The 20210-nt window shown below is 37.0% G+C and overlaps 1 protein-coding gene and 1 long non-coding RNA gene across 3 annotated transcripts; both read left to right on the top strand.

Annotated features, from left to right (window-relative positions):
• Positions 9719–12899, top strand: LOC109728670 (scarecrow-like protein 28). The gene is made up of 3 exons (XM_020259140.1): positions 9719–9779; positions 11317–11390; positions 11661–12899. Exons 1-3 carry the CDS (start codon positions 9719–9721, stop codon positions 12897–12899), a joined length of 1374 nt encoding a protein of 457 aa, XP_020114729.1.
• Positions 17047–18343, top strand: LOC109728576. 2 transcript variants are annotated; one of them, XR_002221023.1, is made up of 3 exons: positions 17047–17080; positions 17197–17261; positions 18305–18343. It is a non-coding gene; the product is annotated as an uncharacterized LOC109728576 (long non-coding RNA). The 2 variants fall into 2 exon arrangements; XR_002221022.1 differs by having other exon boundaries at positions 17053–17080; positions 17200–17261.

Genomic DNA, 20210 nt, shown 5'->3' with positions numbered 1-20210 from the left:
ATTTGATTTGAATTTTTAAATTTTTAAATTTATATTTTTAAATTTAAAATTTAAACTTTGAAATTTCAAAATTTGAAATTTAAAAACTCAAATTTTAAATTCGAAATTTTAAATTTTAAATTTCAAACTTTAAGTTTAAGATCAAATTTAAATTTGAAAAATATAAAATATTAAATTTTAAATTTTAAAAAATTTAAAATATCAAAATTTAAATTTAAAATTTAAAATTTATAATTAAAATTATAAACTTTAATTTTGAGATTATAAGTTATAAATTTNAATTTATTATAATAAATTTATAATTTTTTAAAAAAATTCTACTTAAACTTAAATTTAATAAAAAAAATTTATTCTAATATTTAAATATAATTTATTATAAATTTTATTATAATATTTAAATATAAATAATATGTATTACAATTAATAATTTTATAATAAAAATAATATCTTATAATATATAACATATTATATTTATATAATTTAGTTTTAATTCAATTTATAATTTTAATTAAGTTTGAAATTAAGCATTGAAATAGTACTATTCCACCAAAATGGTGGAATAGCAAATCACTTGCTATTCTGGAATAACCGGGAATAGCAACGTTTGACCGGGATAAAATATCCCGGCCAAATTTCATCCCGTTTGGCGGAATAGCGGGGATAACTTTTATTATCCCCGCTTATCCTCCGAACCAAACCGGGCCTTTAAGACCTAGAGATATCAGGTCCAAAGGGTATAATCTGAAGTTTGCTTCTGAAATATGCAAATAATTTTGATTGGTTACTAAGAATTTGACTTGGAAGAGGTACTTGTGATTCTAAATTTGTGTTGAACTATTTACTGCTTCCCATTCTGAATAGATGGTGAGTAGCTAATACGGGCCAGTGGTTACATCACGTAGCGACGAAGCGTCACCAATCCGTTTCTCTTATAGCTTCATTTAGGTCCTTTTGGCTGGAGGATAAAGTGGGGATAATGAAATTGATTCCCGCTATTTCGTTAAACGGAGTGTTTTTTGGTCGGAATATTTTATTCTGGTCAAATTTTACTATTTTCCACTATTCCGGAATAGTTTGAAATTTCGCGGCATAGTGCTATTCCAAGATTTAATTTCAAACTTTATTAAACTTCTAAATTTAATTAAAACTAAATTATATAAATATAATATGGTATATATTATAATATACTATTTTTATTATAAAATTATTAATTGTACTATATTAATTCATGTTATTTATATTTGTTTAAATATTATAATCAATTGTTTTTATTAAATTTAAGTTTAGGTAGAATTTAAAAAAAATTATACATATATAAATTATTGAACTCGTTCATATGTTCATGTAGGCTTGCCGCTTCTTGTATCCGCAGCGTAAACAGTCACGCTACTTCAGATATAACCTGTTGGTCAGGTACTTGGTCATGTACAGATCTTCTAATTTCTTCCACAACTTCGCTGTTGTCGTCTCACTGGCTACATTGTAACGAATCTTATCTGCTAATAATAGATGAAGCGTACTCAACTTCTTCAGCTTCATCTTCGTCCATGCTGCATCCGTAACCTCCGCCGGCTTCGTCGCATTTCCGTTCAACGTTTCATCCAATTCTTGTTACACGAGGATCACCCGTACTTTAATCTGCCACAATCCGAAATTATTTTTGCCGTTGAACTTCTTGATTTTGAATTTCTTGGCCATCTCCATCGATCCCTCCCACATATCGGTAACTTTAAGCTGTAATACCAATTGTTGGGAATTCGGTACTTGCCCCGATACCGGATCTTGAGAACCCGCAACCCACTCCGATACCGATTGTTGTTGATCCGGTACCGATTGTTGGGATTCCGCAATGAAAGCGTCGAATTGAGTTTTTACCATAAACAAGTCTCCTCAACAGAAGCTGATATAATTATAAAAGAGAGAAAACAACTAAACAGAAAATATATAGGTAAAATAAGATTCATTAAATAAGAGAAGATTACACTTGATTTCTCTTCTATAATAGAGTAGTTACAACTCCGATCCCTCTTTTTGAATCTCTCCTACCCTTCTCTCGTCTTCTTTAGTGTCAGAAGACATCTCCTTCATTCTATGCATTGTGCACAAGGTATATCAATGACCCACGGCTACAAAAGCCGCTTATGTCCTTTTGGACCCATGCATTAGGTGCATCCAAAATCATGACCATCTTGGCCGTGCCATATGGGTGTGGTTAATCCGTGCCACCACCACCATAATAATAGCACATATGCTATATTTATAGCTTATATCAAAAGCTACTAAAATCCTAATCTAATTATATTTTTACTTTAATTAATATTTAAATCTTAATTTATCTCCAACAGAGTTAAATATTAATCCTAATACAATTAGAATTCAACTACAAATATAACTAAATCCTAACAATCCTGATAGGATAACTCGAATCAAACGTACCCTAAGAAGTTTCTAGTTCTTAGTACTTGATAGTTGTTTTTTGATAATGAAAAATCTAAATTGATGATTATTGTGGTTAAACATGAATTATGGTATTTGGACGACCAAATCGGATCAAATTGTTCTCAATATAGTTTGTATTTGCCATTGAACATTTTCAATTTTGAGGCCGCAAGCATAAAATGTCATCATGTCTTGGTAAAGTGAATTGTTAAAAACTTGTTCCTAACTTCTTACTCTAAGACACTCTTTTAAAATAGAAAAAATTTCAAATACCATCTATATGGTTTCGTACTTTTTTATTTTAGTACCTTATAATTTAAAGTGTTTCAATTTAGTACCCTGTGGTTTTATCCTTCTCTTTCTATTATCTCCTCCACTAATTTTTTTTCGTTAAATTAGTGACAAAGTTAAAACTAAAATGTATTAAAGTGAATATTCGATAAATTTAGGTGGGGTATTTGAAGTTTTTTATATATAATTTAATGAAATGTTAACGGAGGAGCTGACGAAAATAGAAAAATGAAAACACAGGGTACTAAATTGATACACTTTAAACCACAGGGTACTAAAGTGAGAAAGTGTGAAACTATAGGGCTGGTATTTGAAGTTTATCCAAAAATTTATATCTTTTCGTATAAAACTTTTTTTTTTTTTTTTTGAGAGATAGGTAGCGCGCTACCCGCTTCGTTTATTTTATTTAGAAATAAACTTAGCTGGAAATGTGAATCAACTAGGATTCGAACTTGGAACCTCGGGTACCAACCACCAAGCCCTTTGCCACTTGTTCTAGGGACGGTCGGTCCTATAAAACTTTCAAATGAAGCAGATTAAATTTACAAGATAAATTTTGGAAAATAAGTCTAAACTAGCTATATTTATACCTAAGTGAGCAGAGTTTGAAGAAGATGGCAAACCATTTAATGATTCACAACTTCCTACATTGTAACATAGGATGGGGTAGTTGAATATTGCCAAAAAAAAAAAAAGTAAAAAAGAAAAAAAAGCTATGAATAGTTTATCACTTTTTGCATTGTTATCTATTGCAATAAAAAAGATAGTGAACTATTTACCGTTTTAAAAAATATTGTAATGGTTCACCATATTCTTCATCTCTCAAAATTTGAGCACATACATTGCAAAGTGCGAACTTGTTTTTGTAAATAAAATTTTAACCTAAATTTCATGGACACGAAAGCGGAAGCAGGACACGAGACATAACACGATTCAGGCTTGGTGACTCTAGCAACTTCAAAAAAAAAAAGACATGGACAAGATTTGGGCACAAATAAATTTTTATTTTTAATATACTAATATAAATTAATTTATATAAAAATACTAGATATTTTAAATTTTAATAATAAATAAATTCTATTTCTGTACCCAACAAATTGGAATATGAACCAATCCTTTTAAGAAGAAACTGATTTTAATCTGGTGGAAAACAGATGAAAGTACATATCCTATGCTTTCTGCTATGGCACGTGATCTACTGACTGTACAAGTTTCAACAGTGGCATTCGAGTTTGCTTTTAGTGCAGGTAGAAAAATATTGGATGATTATAGAATCCGACTTAAGGAGCATGAGGTCAAGATTTTAGTTTTCTTAAAAGATTGGCGAGCTGCAGAATTAAGAATACAAGATAAAGAAAGTCATGAGTCTACATTTTCAGATGAAACAGAATCAACTATCTAAAAATATACACTTGTGGCATGCTTTGTGGCATGCTAGAGTGCAATCGCCCCGATCTCCTCGCTCTTGCCTATTAGTCGTTGCACCTCTTCTTTTTTATTTGGTACCTCTCTTTAGTAGGTAACTTTTTTAGGTAAAAAAATGATATAATGAAGAAAAAAATTATGTTGAAATTTTTTCTCTATTGTTTGCTAATTGGTTGTATAAACAATACCATTTTATTTTAAATATATTTTTATTTTTTTAAATTTTTATACTCTTTTCTAATATAATTATATAACATGATTAATTCAAATTTTATATTTTTTTGTAATTTTTTTTTCTAATATCAATTTCTCTTCAAATAATAAAAATTTATGAAGAAAAGTAATATTAATTTTATGTTAGAAAGTTAAATTTATTGTTTGTATTTTAGTCTTTTTTAAAATTTATAAAATTTTTAATAGAGTTTTAAAAAGGTTGGGTATAATTGTATAAATTAAAAACTATAAGTCAAAACATTATAATTTTAACTCTTTTTCTTAAAAAATAATTTTAAAAAAAATGCAAAAAAGATAGGAAAGAAAAGCCTATTAGGCTATTACTAGGCTGGCACGAAGCTCAGCTCGACCCAGCCCGGCCCCTCCCGGGCGGGCCAGCGGCCGAGACGGGTCTTTCCTTCCAAGAAAATGAGTCGTCACAGCCCGGCCCAGATTTGTAAGTAGGTCGGGCCAGGCCGACCCTTGGCCCGAATTGACCCCGGTAATGTGGGCCGTGCCAGCCCGGCATGACCCATATTACACACCTATGTGTAGGCAATAAATTTTTTTTTTAAATTATTGGGAGTGCCACTGCAAAGAGGACTATTGTCCTCTCTATCTCTTTTTATAATTTTTTTTTAATTTCAAGACGTGCAGTGGATGCCTGGTGGATGCACGACAATGGTTCCCTTAGAGCTAACATCAGTCACTCTTCAAGATAGCCAATTAGGCTTACTTGGGTACATGCAACAGACTAGCCAAATGGGTAAGGCTTTTTCTACTCACAAAACGGAATCACATACTGATCTGTACAATCATACATGCACGATATGAATACAATGGAGCATCAAAGTGAATATTAATAGACTAAAAACAGAACTTAAAGTTTACAAGTCTTTTCCAAAATATTACAAGTCTTTTCTTATTTAAACATACCAATCTAAACTTCTCGCTAGTCTACTACTCTTCGAAATCCTTACCATGGTCACACACCTCACCGGCGATCGTAAGCTGTGAAAAAGAGTAAACAACAAAGAGGTGAGAATTACAATTAGTTCCCAATTGGTGCAACCGTTGAAAGTGGCGTTTTAAACTTATTATGTCCAAATGGGACATTAGTAGATAGATATTGATAATGGAATAACAGAAATACAACTATTATGCCTCAAGTATATAAGATGCCAGTATACCATTGATTACATGTTTACCGAAATTACCTTATGTCTTTAATCATCTATTTAATTGGTTTTTTATTTCACACTACACCTTATAGAGAGCCGAGAGAGATCGTAATACTCTCCAATCGGGAGACACTCTACACCTCATGGAGAGCCGAGGAAAATTGTACTAATATCCAATAGGTAGGCACTTGAAGTCAAGGGCAATCGTCCCTCTAAATATATACCACAAAAGGAGTCAAGAGGATCGACACCCCAATGCAATATGAGAATTGAGATTGATCGGCCCTTCCAATGCATACGAGGGAGTTGAGATGATCGGCACTTCCTATAGACATTTCAAGACGGTCGCGACAGACTCATTGTTTTTTTTTTTTTTTTTGAGCGAGATAGGTAGCATGCTACCCGCTTCGTTTATTTCATTTAGAAATAAACTTAGCTGGAAATGTGAATCAACTAGGATTCGAACTTGGGTCTTGGGTACCAACCATCAAGCCCTTTGCCACTTGCTCTTGGGACGGTTGGTGACAAACTCATTGTTACGCCCGAAGTTCATATGAGTTCTAAGATATTAACTATGTCCATTACGTATAATTTATTCTCTAGTGCACACTTAACCTAGAGTTCATATGTCATTATATTTCATCTTAGATTTTGACCTAAGTTTTAATATCACTCATTTAAACTACTTTCAAAATTTTCTAATTTTACACATGCATCACACATAATATCTTTTACTATATAATGGGTTAAAACCTATTTCTCTAGCATGCAACTAAAATCGCATTTAGTTTAATTATTACCAATAATACATACTAATAATCCAAAGAAACTAAAAATAAAAGGGAGATCAAACACTTTTCGGTGATATTCTCTATCTTTTTTGAATCTTTCATAAGAAGATGGCCCAACTCTCTTAAAAACTCTAAGAAAACCCTAAAAAATGATTCTAACATGGTCGTTAGAACCCTAAAAATCCTCACTTTGAAAAGTCCTAAAATTAAACCCCTATAATACCAACTCACTTCATCTCCTTAGCATGCAAAACGTAGGAGAGACGGTCTTTTTCTCATCTTAATGCTTCATCCTGAAGCTCTTCACCATTTTCAAGCCTCAAAAGAGATAAATTCCAAACTCCAAGCTCTAATAATGATGACTAGGGTTCCATTCTTTTTAGAGAGAGAAAGAGAAGAGAGAGGGAAGAAGAGAGAGCAAGGAATAGGGTGGTGTGGCTGTAGGATTAGGGTTAACAGTGAAAAACCTTATTTACAAGGTTGCTACAATAGTAACTAAAGCCCCTAACTTCGCCAATTTGCAAACAAACATTATTGAGTCTGTGCGCAGGATTTCATCCCGAATCCATCGGAGTTGTGCCCCACCCAGTTTTTGGACACCCAATAGATTCACTTGCATTTCAATTTGGGCACTTGCAGGACATTTCAGATGTCCGAATATTTAACCTCTCATGCAACCAATGCTCTCGAAAAAAAGGACTCGAAACCCATTCGAGCATCCACTTTCGACTATCCAAAAGTGATTTCGGACACCCGCTGGATCAAGGATTTAAGTGCCGTGGCACGGGGTCGTGCCGGAAACTTGCCGGCACGGTATGGCACGGTGCGTGCCGAGCCATGCCGATGCGTGCCGGTCAAAAAAATTCTTATTAGCCAACACATAATAGCATAAAATATTTTTTTTCTTTAGCAACAAAATATTCTAACTATTTATTATATATTTTTATCACACCTTTTGAACTTTATTGAGAAAATTATTTACTAATTTAAAAAATAAAGGGTTTTGAGCTATACCATCGGTACGGGGTTTGTATCGTGCCGGTATCTTGTTGGCACGGTACGGCACGGTGAATACGGCCCGTGCTGACAGGCACTTAAAACCTTGCGCCGGACAATTCAGGTGTCCGAACCTTCTGTGCAGTGTAACCCACGCTCGGGTTGGAAGTCCGAAAGTTTTTCCATCACCTTCAAGTGGAGTTCGAAACAACATCCGGGTTCCCACAGAGTGTTTCGGGCTTTCGAATATTGGATTCCCGCCATCCAACTCTTTGAATAAGCATCCGAAAGTTCTAAGCGCTCCCAAGGGCAATCTCAAAGACATTTCGGACACCAGAAGCCCTATTTTGGGTGTCCAAATTGATCTAGAACTCCGATTTCCAAGTTTTGAAGTACTGTTTTGATTCGAATTGATTTTAATTTGACTCAAAGTTGTTCTAAATCATATCTAGCATGATTTAATCTGTACTTTATCAATTTAGTCAAAATTTGATATGTTAACGTGTCTGTTTAACATAATTTTCATAAGTCTTTTTTTTTTCAAATACGAATTTTAATGGACTTCTTTTTCTAAAAGTCTTCTTAATTTCAAAATGAGATATACTACATATACACCTCGATTGGTGTCACGCCCTGGATTACCATGTTTTTTCGGGCACGCAAACAGACCCGCCGTATACATAGAAATTTTTCGTGTATACGAAGCGAAAGCTGTACCTGTAAGCAAGTTATAGCTACAACCAAGAGTATAGAACTGCTAGAACTAAAACAAATATAAAACATAAAGGATTCACTGTACATACAACACCCACAACTACACCTCGCTCCAGTGAGTGCACAAAACATAAAGTATGTACATGAATACAACTCACTATCTCTGATGGGTACTCCGCTAGCACGGCGACCAAGGATGGTAGGGATCTAGCTCGCGACTCCCTTACCACGGTCAGAATCCACAACAGCAGTAGCCGCAGATGAAGGCTCTACAAAAAGGTGTGAACAACTGGATGTGAGAACTACTGCAAAATAGAGTAGTCTTTAGTCGGTACCGTCACCGACCTCAACGGCCTACCCACCAAGTCTACAATAATGATATGCACAGGGTAGTAAGGAAAACAGGCAAGAACGCTACAGCTACATGCCTCTATACTATCGCTACCAAAACTAACTATCTGTAGACATAAACATGCATCACTAGCTACCACTGACCCAATCTCACACGGGCTGCCCAAACGGACCCACCCTGCCTGTAATCAAGCTACACTGTACACCACCCACGGGGATGGCCGAACTAAGTAAACGGTCCAAACAAGACTGCTGCGACATCAACGCAAGTCAAAGCCTCACTCCGGAGCGGCACTTGTGGGCGCGACCCAACCAAGTATGCAAGCGTGGCTCTGCCGAGCTCAAACAGGCTCTCACAGACTATAGTCAATACAAACGGGTCAAACTGGTTTAATACCCAAAGCTCACGTGCTCTTGGCACAATCTGATGCAAGATATAGAAATTTGGGTCCACCGTCAACCACGACGGCATCCGACAGTGCGAAACAGTCTACACTCTATTGTAAAACGAGCTCGGCCCTTCAGCATGAGCGTAAACTCACCCTACACTAATCTGAGTATTCCGTACGCACTAACAGCGGGGATACAAAAGAACAACAGCTCTCGAAGCTAAATCTGGTGACTTTTCAGAAAAATGACAGTGTAGGTTTAACGAGTTTTCTTCTAAGTCAATTCCCAGTTTAACATGTAAATTTGTCTAAATTACCAAATCATGGTCCAAAACTCAGATTTTATAAAACATGTAAATTCCTGAATTTGAGCTACTAACATGATGATGAAAGCAAAAACTATATGTTGAAGATCCTACGACTTACGAGGAAATCCGACGATTTCAGTAAACATTAACCCACCTCGAGCGCTCGTCCAACGTCGACTAGAAGTCGATAGGAGAACTCCGCGCGCTCGCTCGACCTCCAACAACGCAACCGAGACACCTACGCGCACGAACGATCCTCCGGAGAAACGACAAATTCGAATGAGCTCGATCCTTGACTTCCCAACGAACGGCGTACACCAGCTAGAGAGAGAGAGGAAGAGAAGAAGTATTCTGCTCTCGAAGGTTCCCTATGCATACATATATATATATATATATATATATAAGCCGGGTTAGGTTGGGATGAACGACACATCAAAAGGACCAAAATACCCTTACCAACTCACATTTCCACCTGGAGTACCGGTACTCAGCTTGAATATCGGTACTCGGCCCTCAAACCGAAATATCGCGTGCCGGGTACCGGTACCAGCCAGATGTAGTACCGGTACTCAAGCTTGGTACCGATACTCAACAACAGGTACCGGTACTCAGCATCAGACATGCGCAAACCTGAGAGCATCAGTTCAGCAATCTTACTGTGGTACCAGTGCTTCTCCCCAGGTAACGGTACTCAATACTGAAATCCTGCACTTTGTAGATTTCAGTGTCAGAATTCCACTCTCGCTTTGCGCTGAGTCTGTTTTGTGTCTAATTCGTGTCAAAACGATTCCGACTTGTCCTAACACCCACCAGACGAGTTGACAAGCCTCAGATGTTGAAGTTTCTCAGATTGCTAAACACAAGGGTCATTACAATTGGAGTGTACAACTTACATTCCACCCATTCGATAGGTAGAATGTTTGATAGATGTGATGTTTTCACTAGTCATTTAATGTGATTATATAGCTCCCACCCATGGAATGAGTAGGGTGTAAATGTAATTTGTCCACTCTGATTGGGGTATGGAAGTAGCTTTTTCCTTCAGGTAGCGTTTGGTTCAGAAACAAGTGGAGGAATAAGTTTTTGTTCCTCCCTTTGTTCCCAAACAGTGCGTTTGGTACCCAAGAACAGTAGTTCTCGGGTTTCTGGAATAAATCGGTATAAGGCTGGAATTGCTGTTTCACCTTTTCCCTAGAACAAGTTTATTCCCAAGTGAGAATAAGGTTAATTAATGTCTAAAAATAATTTTAATTATGGTATTAAATAATTAATTAATTTAATTAATATATTTAAATCATAATTTATTGTTTAAATAAGAAAATAATTTATTTATTTATTCATTAATTTATAATTAATTAATTGTTAGTTAATTTATTAATTTATAAATAATTAATTTATCATTAATTTATTCTTAATTAATTAATTTATTATTAATTAATTATTTAATTTACTAGATAAAAATAATTTTAATTTAAAATTATAATTCTTATTCGTTTTGTTTCAATCTAACCATCCAAACTCTATTTATAATCTATAATTATTTATAATTTATTATTATTTAATTAATTTATTATTTATAATTATTAATATTAATTTATTTTTTAAGTAATATTTTGATGTTAATTAATTAGAAAAAAATAATTTTAATTTAAAATTATACAAATCTTATTCCCTTTGTTCAAAACACAAAATTAATCTAGTTCATATTTATACCAGAACTTATATCTATTCCTAAAATAAACTGTTCTTATTTATAGTGGAACCAAACTCAGCCTCAAAGATTTACTCCATTTGGGCCGCAAGGAATATCACGTGAGAACCATGGCGGGCAGGGAAGCTTCCTCCGGTACGGCCCCTTTTTTTTTTATTTTTATTTTTAATACTTGCTTCCGGTACGGCGTTTCCGTTCGAAACGATCATGTGAACTAGAAAGGGGTTTAATACGCTTTTTGTCACTGTACCTGTTGCACAGCCCAACGGTGACATCCATCCGTCCACTGGGTCCGGACCCTCATCGGACGGTCCAGACCGAGTAGACAATCCACTCCCGGGACGATCAATTTCATGCAGTAATCGTTTTCTTCGATGGCCTGATGAAATCCGTACGTAGAGTCGCTCCTGAAGCCATACGGGGGAGAAGATACCAAATTATATCCATTTTTTTCTCCAAAATCCAAATTTCCTTCTCCTTTCTTACGTTATTCCTTTTGCTATGCAGATTGCGAAGACCCCGATCAACAGCGGCATCGAGGTTTCGATCGCCCAGAAACTAGCGCGGCTCGGTGCTTCTCTGTAAGTAATATTTTCCAAATGCAGCTTTAATTCCCATTATTTGATCCTTTTACGACGATTAACTCGAATAAACAGCTTATATTTTTTCACCAAACTGATCGAATTCTTTGCATGTGTTTGATGTGGGCGAGCCGAGAAGACGAGGAGATCGAGAGGAGAAGTTGATCGACCAATTTGCGACTTAAATGTTTTCCGTAATCCATTGTGGAAGAAGAGATCTTCTTAGTGCCCGGTGCGTCATGCTTTCCGCTTTCCGTAAATTTCTTCAAGCCCGACGAGGGATTCGACCGTTATGAAGGCCTAATTCTGGAGCAGCCGGATGCGGAGCTCGTGAGCTTGCTTGTTTCGTGCGCGGAGTCGATAAGCTCTTTGAACCATGAAGCTGTAGACTACTTCTTGGCTAGGCTTGGCGAAAGGGCCTCCCCCCGAGGAACCACAGTTCAAAGGGTAGCCGCTTATTTCACCGAAGCCTTTGCTTTCCGGGCCGTGAGGCTCTTCCCACACATGTTCTCCATTGCCCCGCCCCGAGAGCTCACATACCATATTGAAGAGTACAGTGACGACGACGACGACGGCGCCACTGCATTGCGGCTTTTCAACTACGTTAGCCCGATACCGAAGTTCCTACATTTCACGCTGAACGAGAGACTACTGCAGGCGTTCGACGGCAAGGAGCGGGTCCACGTCATAGATTTCGACATCAAAGACGGGCTTCAATGGCCGAGTCTGCTGCAAAGCCTAGCTTCGAGGCCGAACCCGCCAAGCCATGTGAGAATCACTGGGATTGGAAAGTATAGGGAAAACCTTCAAGACGCCGGAGTTAGGCTCGCCAGGTTCGCCGAGGCGTTGAACCTCCCTTTTAAATTTCATGCGGTGGTTGAGAGATTAGACGATGTGAGGCTTTGGATGCTCCACGTGAAAAGGGACGAATGTATTGCGGTAAATTGCGTTCTCGTAATGCACAAACTACTCTCCGACGTGAGCGGAAGTGCTTTGAGGAGGTTTTTGGAGCTAATTCGGAGCACGAACCCTTCGATCGTTCTTCTGGGAGAGCAAGAAGACGAGAACAATGAGCAAAGATGGGAGGTGAGATTCGGTAAGTCGCTTCAGTACTATTCGGCCATTTTCGATTCATTAGACTCTCTTTTACCGGAAAATAGTGCACTAAGGATCAAGGTGGAAGAGATGTTTGCTAGAGAGATTAGGACCATAGTGGCTTGGGAAGGGAGTGAGAGAGTAGAGAGGCATGAGAGCTTTAGGAGATGGAGGGAGATAATGGAAAATGGAGGCTTTAGAAACTTGGATATTGGAGAAAGGGAGATGGCTCAAAGCCAAACAATAGTAAGGATGTATTCATCTGAAAACTTCACAGTAGAGAGGCAAGGAGAAGGGGAAGGGTACCGTGGGCTTACTCTAAAGTGGCTAGATCAGCCTCTTTACACAGTCTCTGCATGGGCACCTAATGAGCCTGCTCATGTGGGTTATTCATCTTTATCTCTACCAACTTAATAGAGATCATATTCTGTTCCTTTTTTTTCAATCTTCAAACATTTTTTCCAACTTGAGGACCAATTTGGGACGAAGTGATTTGGATTGGACATGTTGAGATGAGAGAGAAATGCAAGAAAAGAGGGCCGTCTCAGAGAAATGGACGGATTAGAGACAGGAGTCAGCATGGGCTGGGCGCGTATGAGCCTAGTGGATACAACAACAACATTAACTATATCTTGTTCGAATCCAACTCCGTACATAACTAATCTCTTAATGTGGGCTTCGATAGTCTCATCTTAACAGGATTATTCGACCTAAATAGATTCGAAAATCCCTACTAATTAATTGTTCCTGATGCCTTCAATTGGCTAAATCTCAATCTCTCTCTTTCTCTCTCTCTCAATATCACTTTTGTCTCATGCTTTCCAATCTAATTCTCAGTATCAAATAGGTCCCAACAGAACCTAATTTCGTTTATTTCCTAACCTATTATTTCTTCTACTCATTTATTGCTGAGGTCCTGCATGTTTTTAATTAGTAGATCCTATACAGATTGTTCGCATGCTATTGTGATTGGGAAATGTAATTTTCTTATTATTTGTGACTTTTGCTTTATTTAATTCGAAGGGAGGATGAATATAGAATTCTTAGTTTATCTCTCTATTTCACCATACTGTATTTTACATTTTTTTATGTTGTATCACATACAATTTCAATTAAAATTGTAGTAAATCAAGCTTCTACCTACGCATAGGGGTGTAACCGAGCCAAGCACGAGCTAGCTGCTTATGAATGGCACCCAACTACCCACTTATATGAACCTTTGTCACAAGTATATTATTAAACTTAAACTATTATTAATGTTTGCATTACTCCAGAACCAAGATCACTATAATAAAATATGTTTTAGACAACATTATTTAAACAAAGTTTTATTCTAGCATTTTCAATATTTAGTATATACCGACACCATGGTTAAGCGTCACCAATAAACATATATTTATCAAATACTAATAAAATTTTTTTGATACTATATTAAAGTGTTGTGTTGGTATATATATTTATCCCGACATATTTACTTAACGACTCTTTGCTCAACACTTTTACAAACTTCGGAGTTATTCTTGTAGACGCTTTAAAACATCGCTAGTTATTGTTTAAAGTGTCTTTGTTGTAGTGAATCTATTTCCTACAAATAAAACATGATAAAATATAACTTTTATATATAGAATTACTACAAATCGATACTTTTTACAGTATTTTTCTCTATTTTTGTTACTTTTGAGCACAATAAAGTCAAATATTAGCGAGTTAGAATAAGTTCAACCTCAGCTCGTTTATTATACAAACTAATTAAGGCCTCGTTTGGCATTTGATGCGTTGAAAAAATAATTTTCTTTCTTTTGCTATAATTGGCACTACAACAGAATAACGCTATAGAAACACATGTTTGAGACATTTTTATGTAAGTATTCCGTTTATGTCAAAACTTTAAAAAAAATCTATCAAGGCTTAAATATAAAGCCCAATCCAATAAAAAATAAAAGGTTACTCTACTCAACCCACCTCACCCAACCCATTCGGCCCGCTTATAAACAGGAAAGGAAAAAAAAAATCGATCATCACCTTCCCTTCTCTCCTCACTCAATCTACTGAAATTCTAGATGAAAAGTCCTTCGCTTTCCTCCTCCTCCGCCATCGCAGCCAACGAGGTAGAGTTCCGGCTGTTGTTAAATGCTTAAATAAGTGTTAGTAAATTAGCAGCACTCATTTTATGTTATACCGACACTTTTAAACTGTCGCTATATACCTAGCGACCCTACATATAGCAATACTTTTTAAAAGTATTGGTAATTTAGCCAGCAGTACTTTTTTTGACATGTACCGATATTTAAAAGTGTTGTTATACACCATTTTTATTGTAGTGTGGGTTAGTTTATATTGCATCCCTTCAAGTCGTAAATGACAATTTGCTTTAAAAAAGGGGCAATTTCATGATCGACTAGCCTTGTAAATTTTAAAAATATTATAGATTATCTTTCAAAACTTTGAAATATCATCAATACATTCTCAAACCTCATAAATTATCATAAACTAGTGGAGATCCCACACTTCACGGCAGATCGATAGTATTTTAATCAATTAACATATATAATTATTAAAAATTTAAAATTTAAAAGCTATAATAAAAAATGCCAAAAAAATTCATATAGTCTTTTATGCATTATAAAAATTATTTTTTTAACTTTCAGTATTTATTGAGATAAATAATTCTAAAAAGCTCACTTCAAATTTTGATTAAACATAGTAGTTTTAATATTTAATCGAAAATTCTGAAAAGTAGAGTTGAGTTAGTATGCAGTTCAAAAAATAATTTTTATAATGCATAAAAGACTATATGAATTTTTTTTTATTATAATTTTTTAATTTTTTTAATTTTTAATTTTAATAATTATATATATTGATTGACTAGAATATTATCGATCCGCTGCAAACCACGGGCCTCCTCTAGTTTTAAATGATTCACTACCTAAGCTAGTGGAATGTCTTTATAGATGATAGAGACTTATTTGGTTTAATACANAAACATAGTAGTTTTAATATTTAATCGAAAATTCTGAAAAGTAGAGTTGAGTTAGTATGCAGTTCAAAATTTAAAACTATTCATCTAAATAACTTTTAATTTTTATACTTTGTTAAATTGATATTAGGGGGGAAAATAGTATATATTTAGAAAATAATGGATGATGTTTTTGATGGATTGTTTGGAGTGTGTTTGGTTCGGTGGAAAGCTGACCCGAAAAATTTTTTTTTCCGCGAAAAATAATTTTCAGATGTTTGTTGTCTGTAAAAGAAGAAAATTTGAAATTTTTTTTTACATATCCTCAGAAAAATTGGGTTCTTGTTTTCCACTCAAAACGAGCGAAAGACGAAAACCCGACGGCAAAGCACGCGGCTTGGGGGCAGGAAACGCCCAGTCCATAAGGTCCACTTCACCTCGTGGACCGCATGAAAGGGAGTCCACGGTGGACCATTGACTCCTCTCCCTCTTTTATATATATATATATATATATATATATATATATATATAGTATTTCATTTTGTATATAAATATGTTATATATAATATTTTATTTATAAATATTATTTATAAAAATATATAAAAATTTATTTGTGGTATTAAATGTAGTATCTCTGTAATACACTGAACTTTGACAAATTGCGGAGTTCGAGTGTGTGGAATGAAATGTGAAACTATCCCACATGTTCTAAAAGGTTTGGACAAATTTTTGAGCAAGTTAGAGGATGATTGGAAAGCTAGAAGTAAGAAAGTGCATTGCAATTTCGAAATCTGCATTTTTCTGCATTGTGTACCGGTACAGCCATCACCCTGTACCGGTACAGCAAGCAGCAGCAGCTGTAGCTGCATGGCAGTAGGGTTACTTTGGTCTTTTCACTTCTTGTTCTTATCCCTTAAGCCCAACACGACTACAGGAGCTCAGTAAGGGTTGCTGGAGCTCAGAGGATTGTTCTCCCACCTTTTTCTCTCTCTTTCACTAGGATTTTTCTCTCTCTACAAAGAAATCACCGATTTAGCTCGTTTTCGTCGTTTCGCTCGGTCTTTGCCGTTTGCGAGCGTCGCAGAGCCTACGTGGATGTGTAGGGGAGTGTTTTGGAAGGCTTTTCGCAGCCCTGAACTAGTAGTTTACTGGTTGGAAGCTTGAGAAGGTAATCGACTTCATTTTTTCGTTACTGACGTCCTTTTCATTGCTTTGAGTAGTGATTTTGGATTTTTGTTACTCCAGCTGAGGAAAAAGAGGTTTTGTTAATGTAACAGGGTCAGATATTGCAACTTAGCTCAGTTATAACTAAGTTTAGGATCTATAAGGGTAAACTACCTCTTTTCTTCTTAGTTTAGGCATGAATTGGACAAAAGGGGCTGATTTTGGGATCGCTTTTCGCAGCAGGTTTTCGAACTACTTTGAGCTAATTTGGTGACTTGGGAATCTGGTTAGGAAGGTGTTCTAATCAAGGGTAAGCAGGAATTTCAGCTAGAAACTCATTTTCGCAAGAATTCGACTATAGAAGCTTGCATACAAGCATTTTAATGCCGTTTTGACGTTGTCCGCAGCAAGAGTGCGACCGACTCTTGAAGTGACTTCAGGTGACTTGTGAAAGCTCTTGAAGACTCGACTTGAGGTATTAAGCTAGCCCGAAGCAGGGAAGTAAGTTATTACTTTGTACTATGTGTGATTGGAGCCGAAATTGGATTATTAAGTAATCGTTTCGACGCGGTTTTGATGCTTTGTTTTCAGCAGGTCCAGAGACCGTTTGAGCTGAGTTTGCAGCTTCTGTTGGGCTGTTTTGAGCTTAGTGATAGGTGGGTTTGACCTAACCAGAGCAAGTGAAGCTCCCCTCTGTTCTATATGTCACTATAGAATGGGTTTTGTAGTGCGCTTTCTGCGACTATGTGATTGATAGGAATTTGGACATATTTGCCACCATGTTTGATATGTTTAATATTGTACCTCTATGAAGTAGAGATGAAATAGAGAGATTGCATGCATAAAAGTATTTATGATCATGTCTAATACTGTAAAATGACTTATGAACAAGTGTAGGATGCACTTATAAAGTAGAGAACAATGACATTCTCTTGACTCTAAAGTAGAGAACAATAACCTGCTTTATGCCTATGTTGATAGTGCTAAGATAATGGAAAGATTCTAATGCCATATGTAAATTAGCATTACTCTCGCATGTTTATTAGTCTAGTGGAAACTAATTGTTGTTAATATTTGTTACATTGAAATACCGATCAAAGGATCGAGAGCGAGAATATTGTGAGCCAAAATATGATCATTGAAACATGTTGGACTGGGAATTATGCTTATGCTTGCTTGCCATCGTGCTCATTTGCACACGCTTGTGAGGGTCGCTCCCTACAAGCCGGTACTCCGGAGTTGTCCTACGCGACAGTTGTTCGCCCGTGCGGGATTGGGTGCCGAAGTGGATTGCTGTGGGGAGTGTATACTATCACGGGGCCATTAGGCACGGCACAAGTTGGACTACCTTGGGCAGCTCCTTATGAATGAAATGGAAGTACTAAATAACAAAGAACAGTAATGAATGCTCATCAGTTATAGTGTATAGTATTTACTTACACATCCATGTTTGTATTCATGTTTATAGTAGTTGCTATGCTTCAATTATTTGGTTGATTCATTACTGTAGAAATCATGTTTACATGTTGATTACATGCCGATTATTTGTTAGCATTGCATATATATATCATGCAAATATCGCTTTTCCTTTCATTTAGTACATCATGAGCCTAGTGGTGTAATTCGCCGAGGCTGGCGGCTTACCCACTGGGAACTATTGTTAATAGTTCTCACACCCTTTTTATTGTTGTTTTTACAGAGCCATCTACAGGAGAGGCTAGGGATCGTGGCAAGGGAGTCACGTCTAGCTAGACCTTACTAGGAGCGTGCTAGTCGATCACCTTGCTACTCGGGCTACGGCCGAGGGTGATGTCCAGTTTATAGAGAGACTATCATTGTTCAGATATTTTGTGTACCCTGTGTTGCTTTGGATCCAGATGTTATAGTTTTGGTACTTATATTTTGAGTTGGATACTCTTGTTCTTTTGTTGATAGTCCTATTGACTGTTATATGCTCTGATATCAGGATAGGATTTTTCTATGTTTTACTCCTATCGACTTGTTTCTTGTAGACGCCTTATATACTGCAGGTGTATGGTGGGTCTGTGCACGTACCGGTTATGCTTCCGCTGGTATCCGGGCGTGACAATCTCGGGGGTTTTGTGTTGGATTGGCTACAGTATTAGCGATTAGCCGACACATCTAGAGAGTGTCAGACTGAATCAGAGTCTTTTTTGTACAAAATGAATGTAGAAACGGACTTGGCGCACTCAAATAAGCAAAATTAGAGTTTTGCCAGTTTCGGGCGTCCAGAACTTGCTTTGGGTCGCCCAGAACTGAGTGCTGAACTGAGCTGAAACTGGAAGCCAATGCCCGAGCAGAAATAGGAGCAGATCACGATGGACTTTGTCGTAGGATTACCTAGAGCATAGGGTGGTTTCGATGTAATTTGGGTGATAGTGGACAAACTGACTAAGTCTGCTCACTTCTTACCAGTACAGACCACCTCGCCCCGGGAGAGACTCGCTCAACTATATCTGGATGAGATTGTTAGATTGCATGGCGTGCCGATCTCGATAGTATCTGATAGAGACCCGAGGTTTGTTTCGCACTTTTGGAGGAGTCTTCAGACAGCTTTGGGTACACAGTTGCATTTCAGCACAGCATTTCACCCACAGACGGATGGTCAGTCAGAGAAGACCATTCAGACTCTGGAGGACATGTTGAGGGCATGTGTTCTGAACTTTGGAGGAGGGTGGCATCAACATTTGAGACTGGCTGAGTTTGCGTACAACAACAGCTATCAAATGACCATTCAGATGGCTCCGTTTGAAGCGTTGTAGGGATACAGGTGTCGATCCCCTTTGCATTGGAGTAATGTGGGTGAAAGGAAAACTCTAGGGCCTGAGATTTTATTAGAGGCTGAGAAAAAGGTGAAAGCTGTATGACGACATCTTTTGACAGCCCAGAGTCGACAGAGGAGCTACGCCGATACCAGGAGACGAGACTTAAAGTTTCAGGTGGGAGATCATGTGTTTCTGAAAGTTTCGCCGTTCAGAGGGATACGCAGATTTGGAGTGCGTGGAAAGCTTAGTCCACGCTTTGTAGGCCCTTTTGAGGTATTGGAGCGAGTTAGACCAATTGCCTACAGGATTGCTCTACCCTCACGACTGGCCGGTATTTATGATGTTTTCCACGTCTCGGCATTGAGGAGATATGTATTCGATCCCTCGCACGTGATTGACTTCACTCCGCTGGAGCTTGGCGAGGACTTGAGATATGAGGAGCGACCGGTGCAAATTCTGGTTCGTGAAACGAAAGAATTGCGCAATCGGATCATTCCTTATGTAAAAGTACAGTGGAGTCATCACAAGGAGCGTGAGGCGACCTGGGAGCCGAAGACGGTGATGCAGGAGTCCTATCCCTACTTCTTCAATGCTCAGGTTTGAGATATGCATTAAGTTTCGAGGACGAAACTTTTTGTAGTGGGGGAGGATGTAGTATCCGGGGGTTTTGTATCGGATTTGCTACAGTATTAGCGATTCGTCAACACATGTGGAGATGTCGGACTGAATCGGAGTCGTTTTTGCACAAAATGGATGCAGAAACGGACTTGGCGCACTCAAATAAGCAAAATTGGAGTTTTGCCAGTTTCTGGTGCCCAG

The sequence above is a fragment of the Ananas comosus genome, linkage group 24, assembly GCF_001540865.1.
Source record: "Ananas comosus cultivar F153 linkage group 24, ASM154086v1, whole genome shotgun sequence".
Taxonomy (NCBI): domain Eukaryota; kingdom Viridiplantae; phylum Streptophyta; class Magnoliopsida; order Poales; family Bromeliaceae; genus Ananas; species Ananas comosus.
Note: the sequence above shows the minus strand (reverse complement) of the source record. Positions and strands in the feature narration are given on the sequence as shown.

What these genes read in the sequence shown, in the direction of transcription:
- LOC109728670 (XM_020259140.1), top strand. Translation starts at nt 9,719, where the DNA reads ATGCGCAAACCTGAGAGCATCAGTTCAGCAATCTTACTGTGGTACCAG. An exon ending in GTACCAGTGCTTCTCCCCAG is followed by an intron (nt 9,780 to 11,316) that starts GTAACGGTACTC and finishes TTTGCTATGCAG; the next exon opens with ATTGCGAAGACCCCGATCAA. An exon ending in GCGCGGCTCGGTGCTTCTCT is followed by an intron (nt 11,391 to 11,660) that starts GTAAGTAATATT and finishes AATTTCTTCAAG; the next exon opens with CCCGACGAGGGATTCGACCG.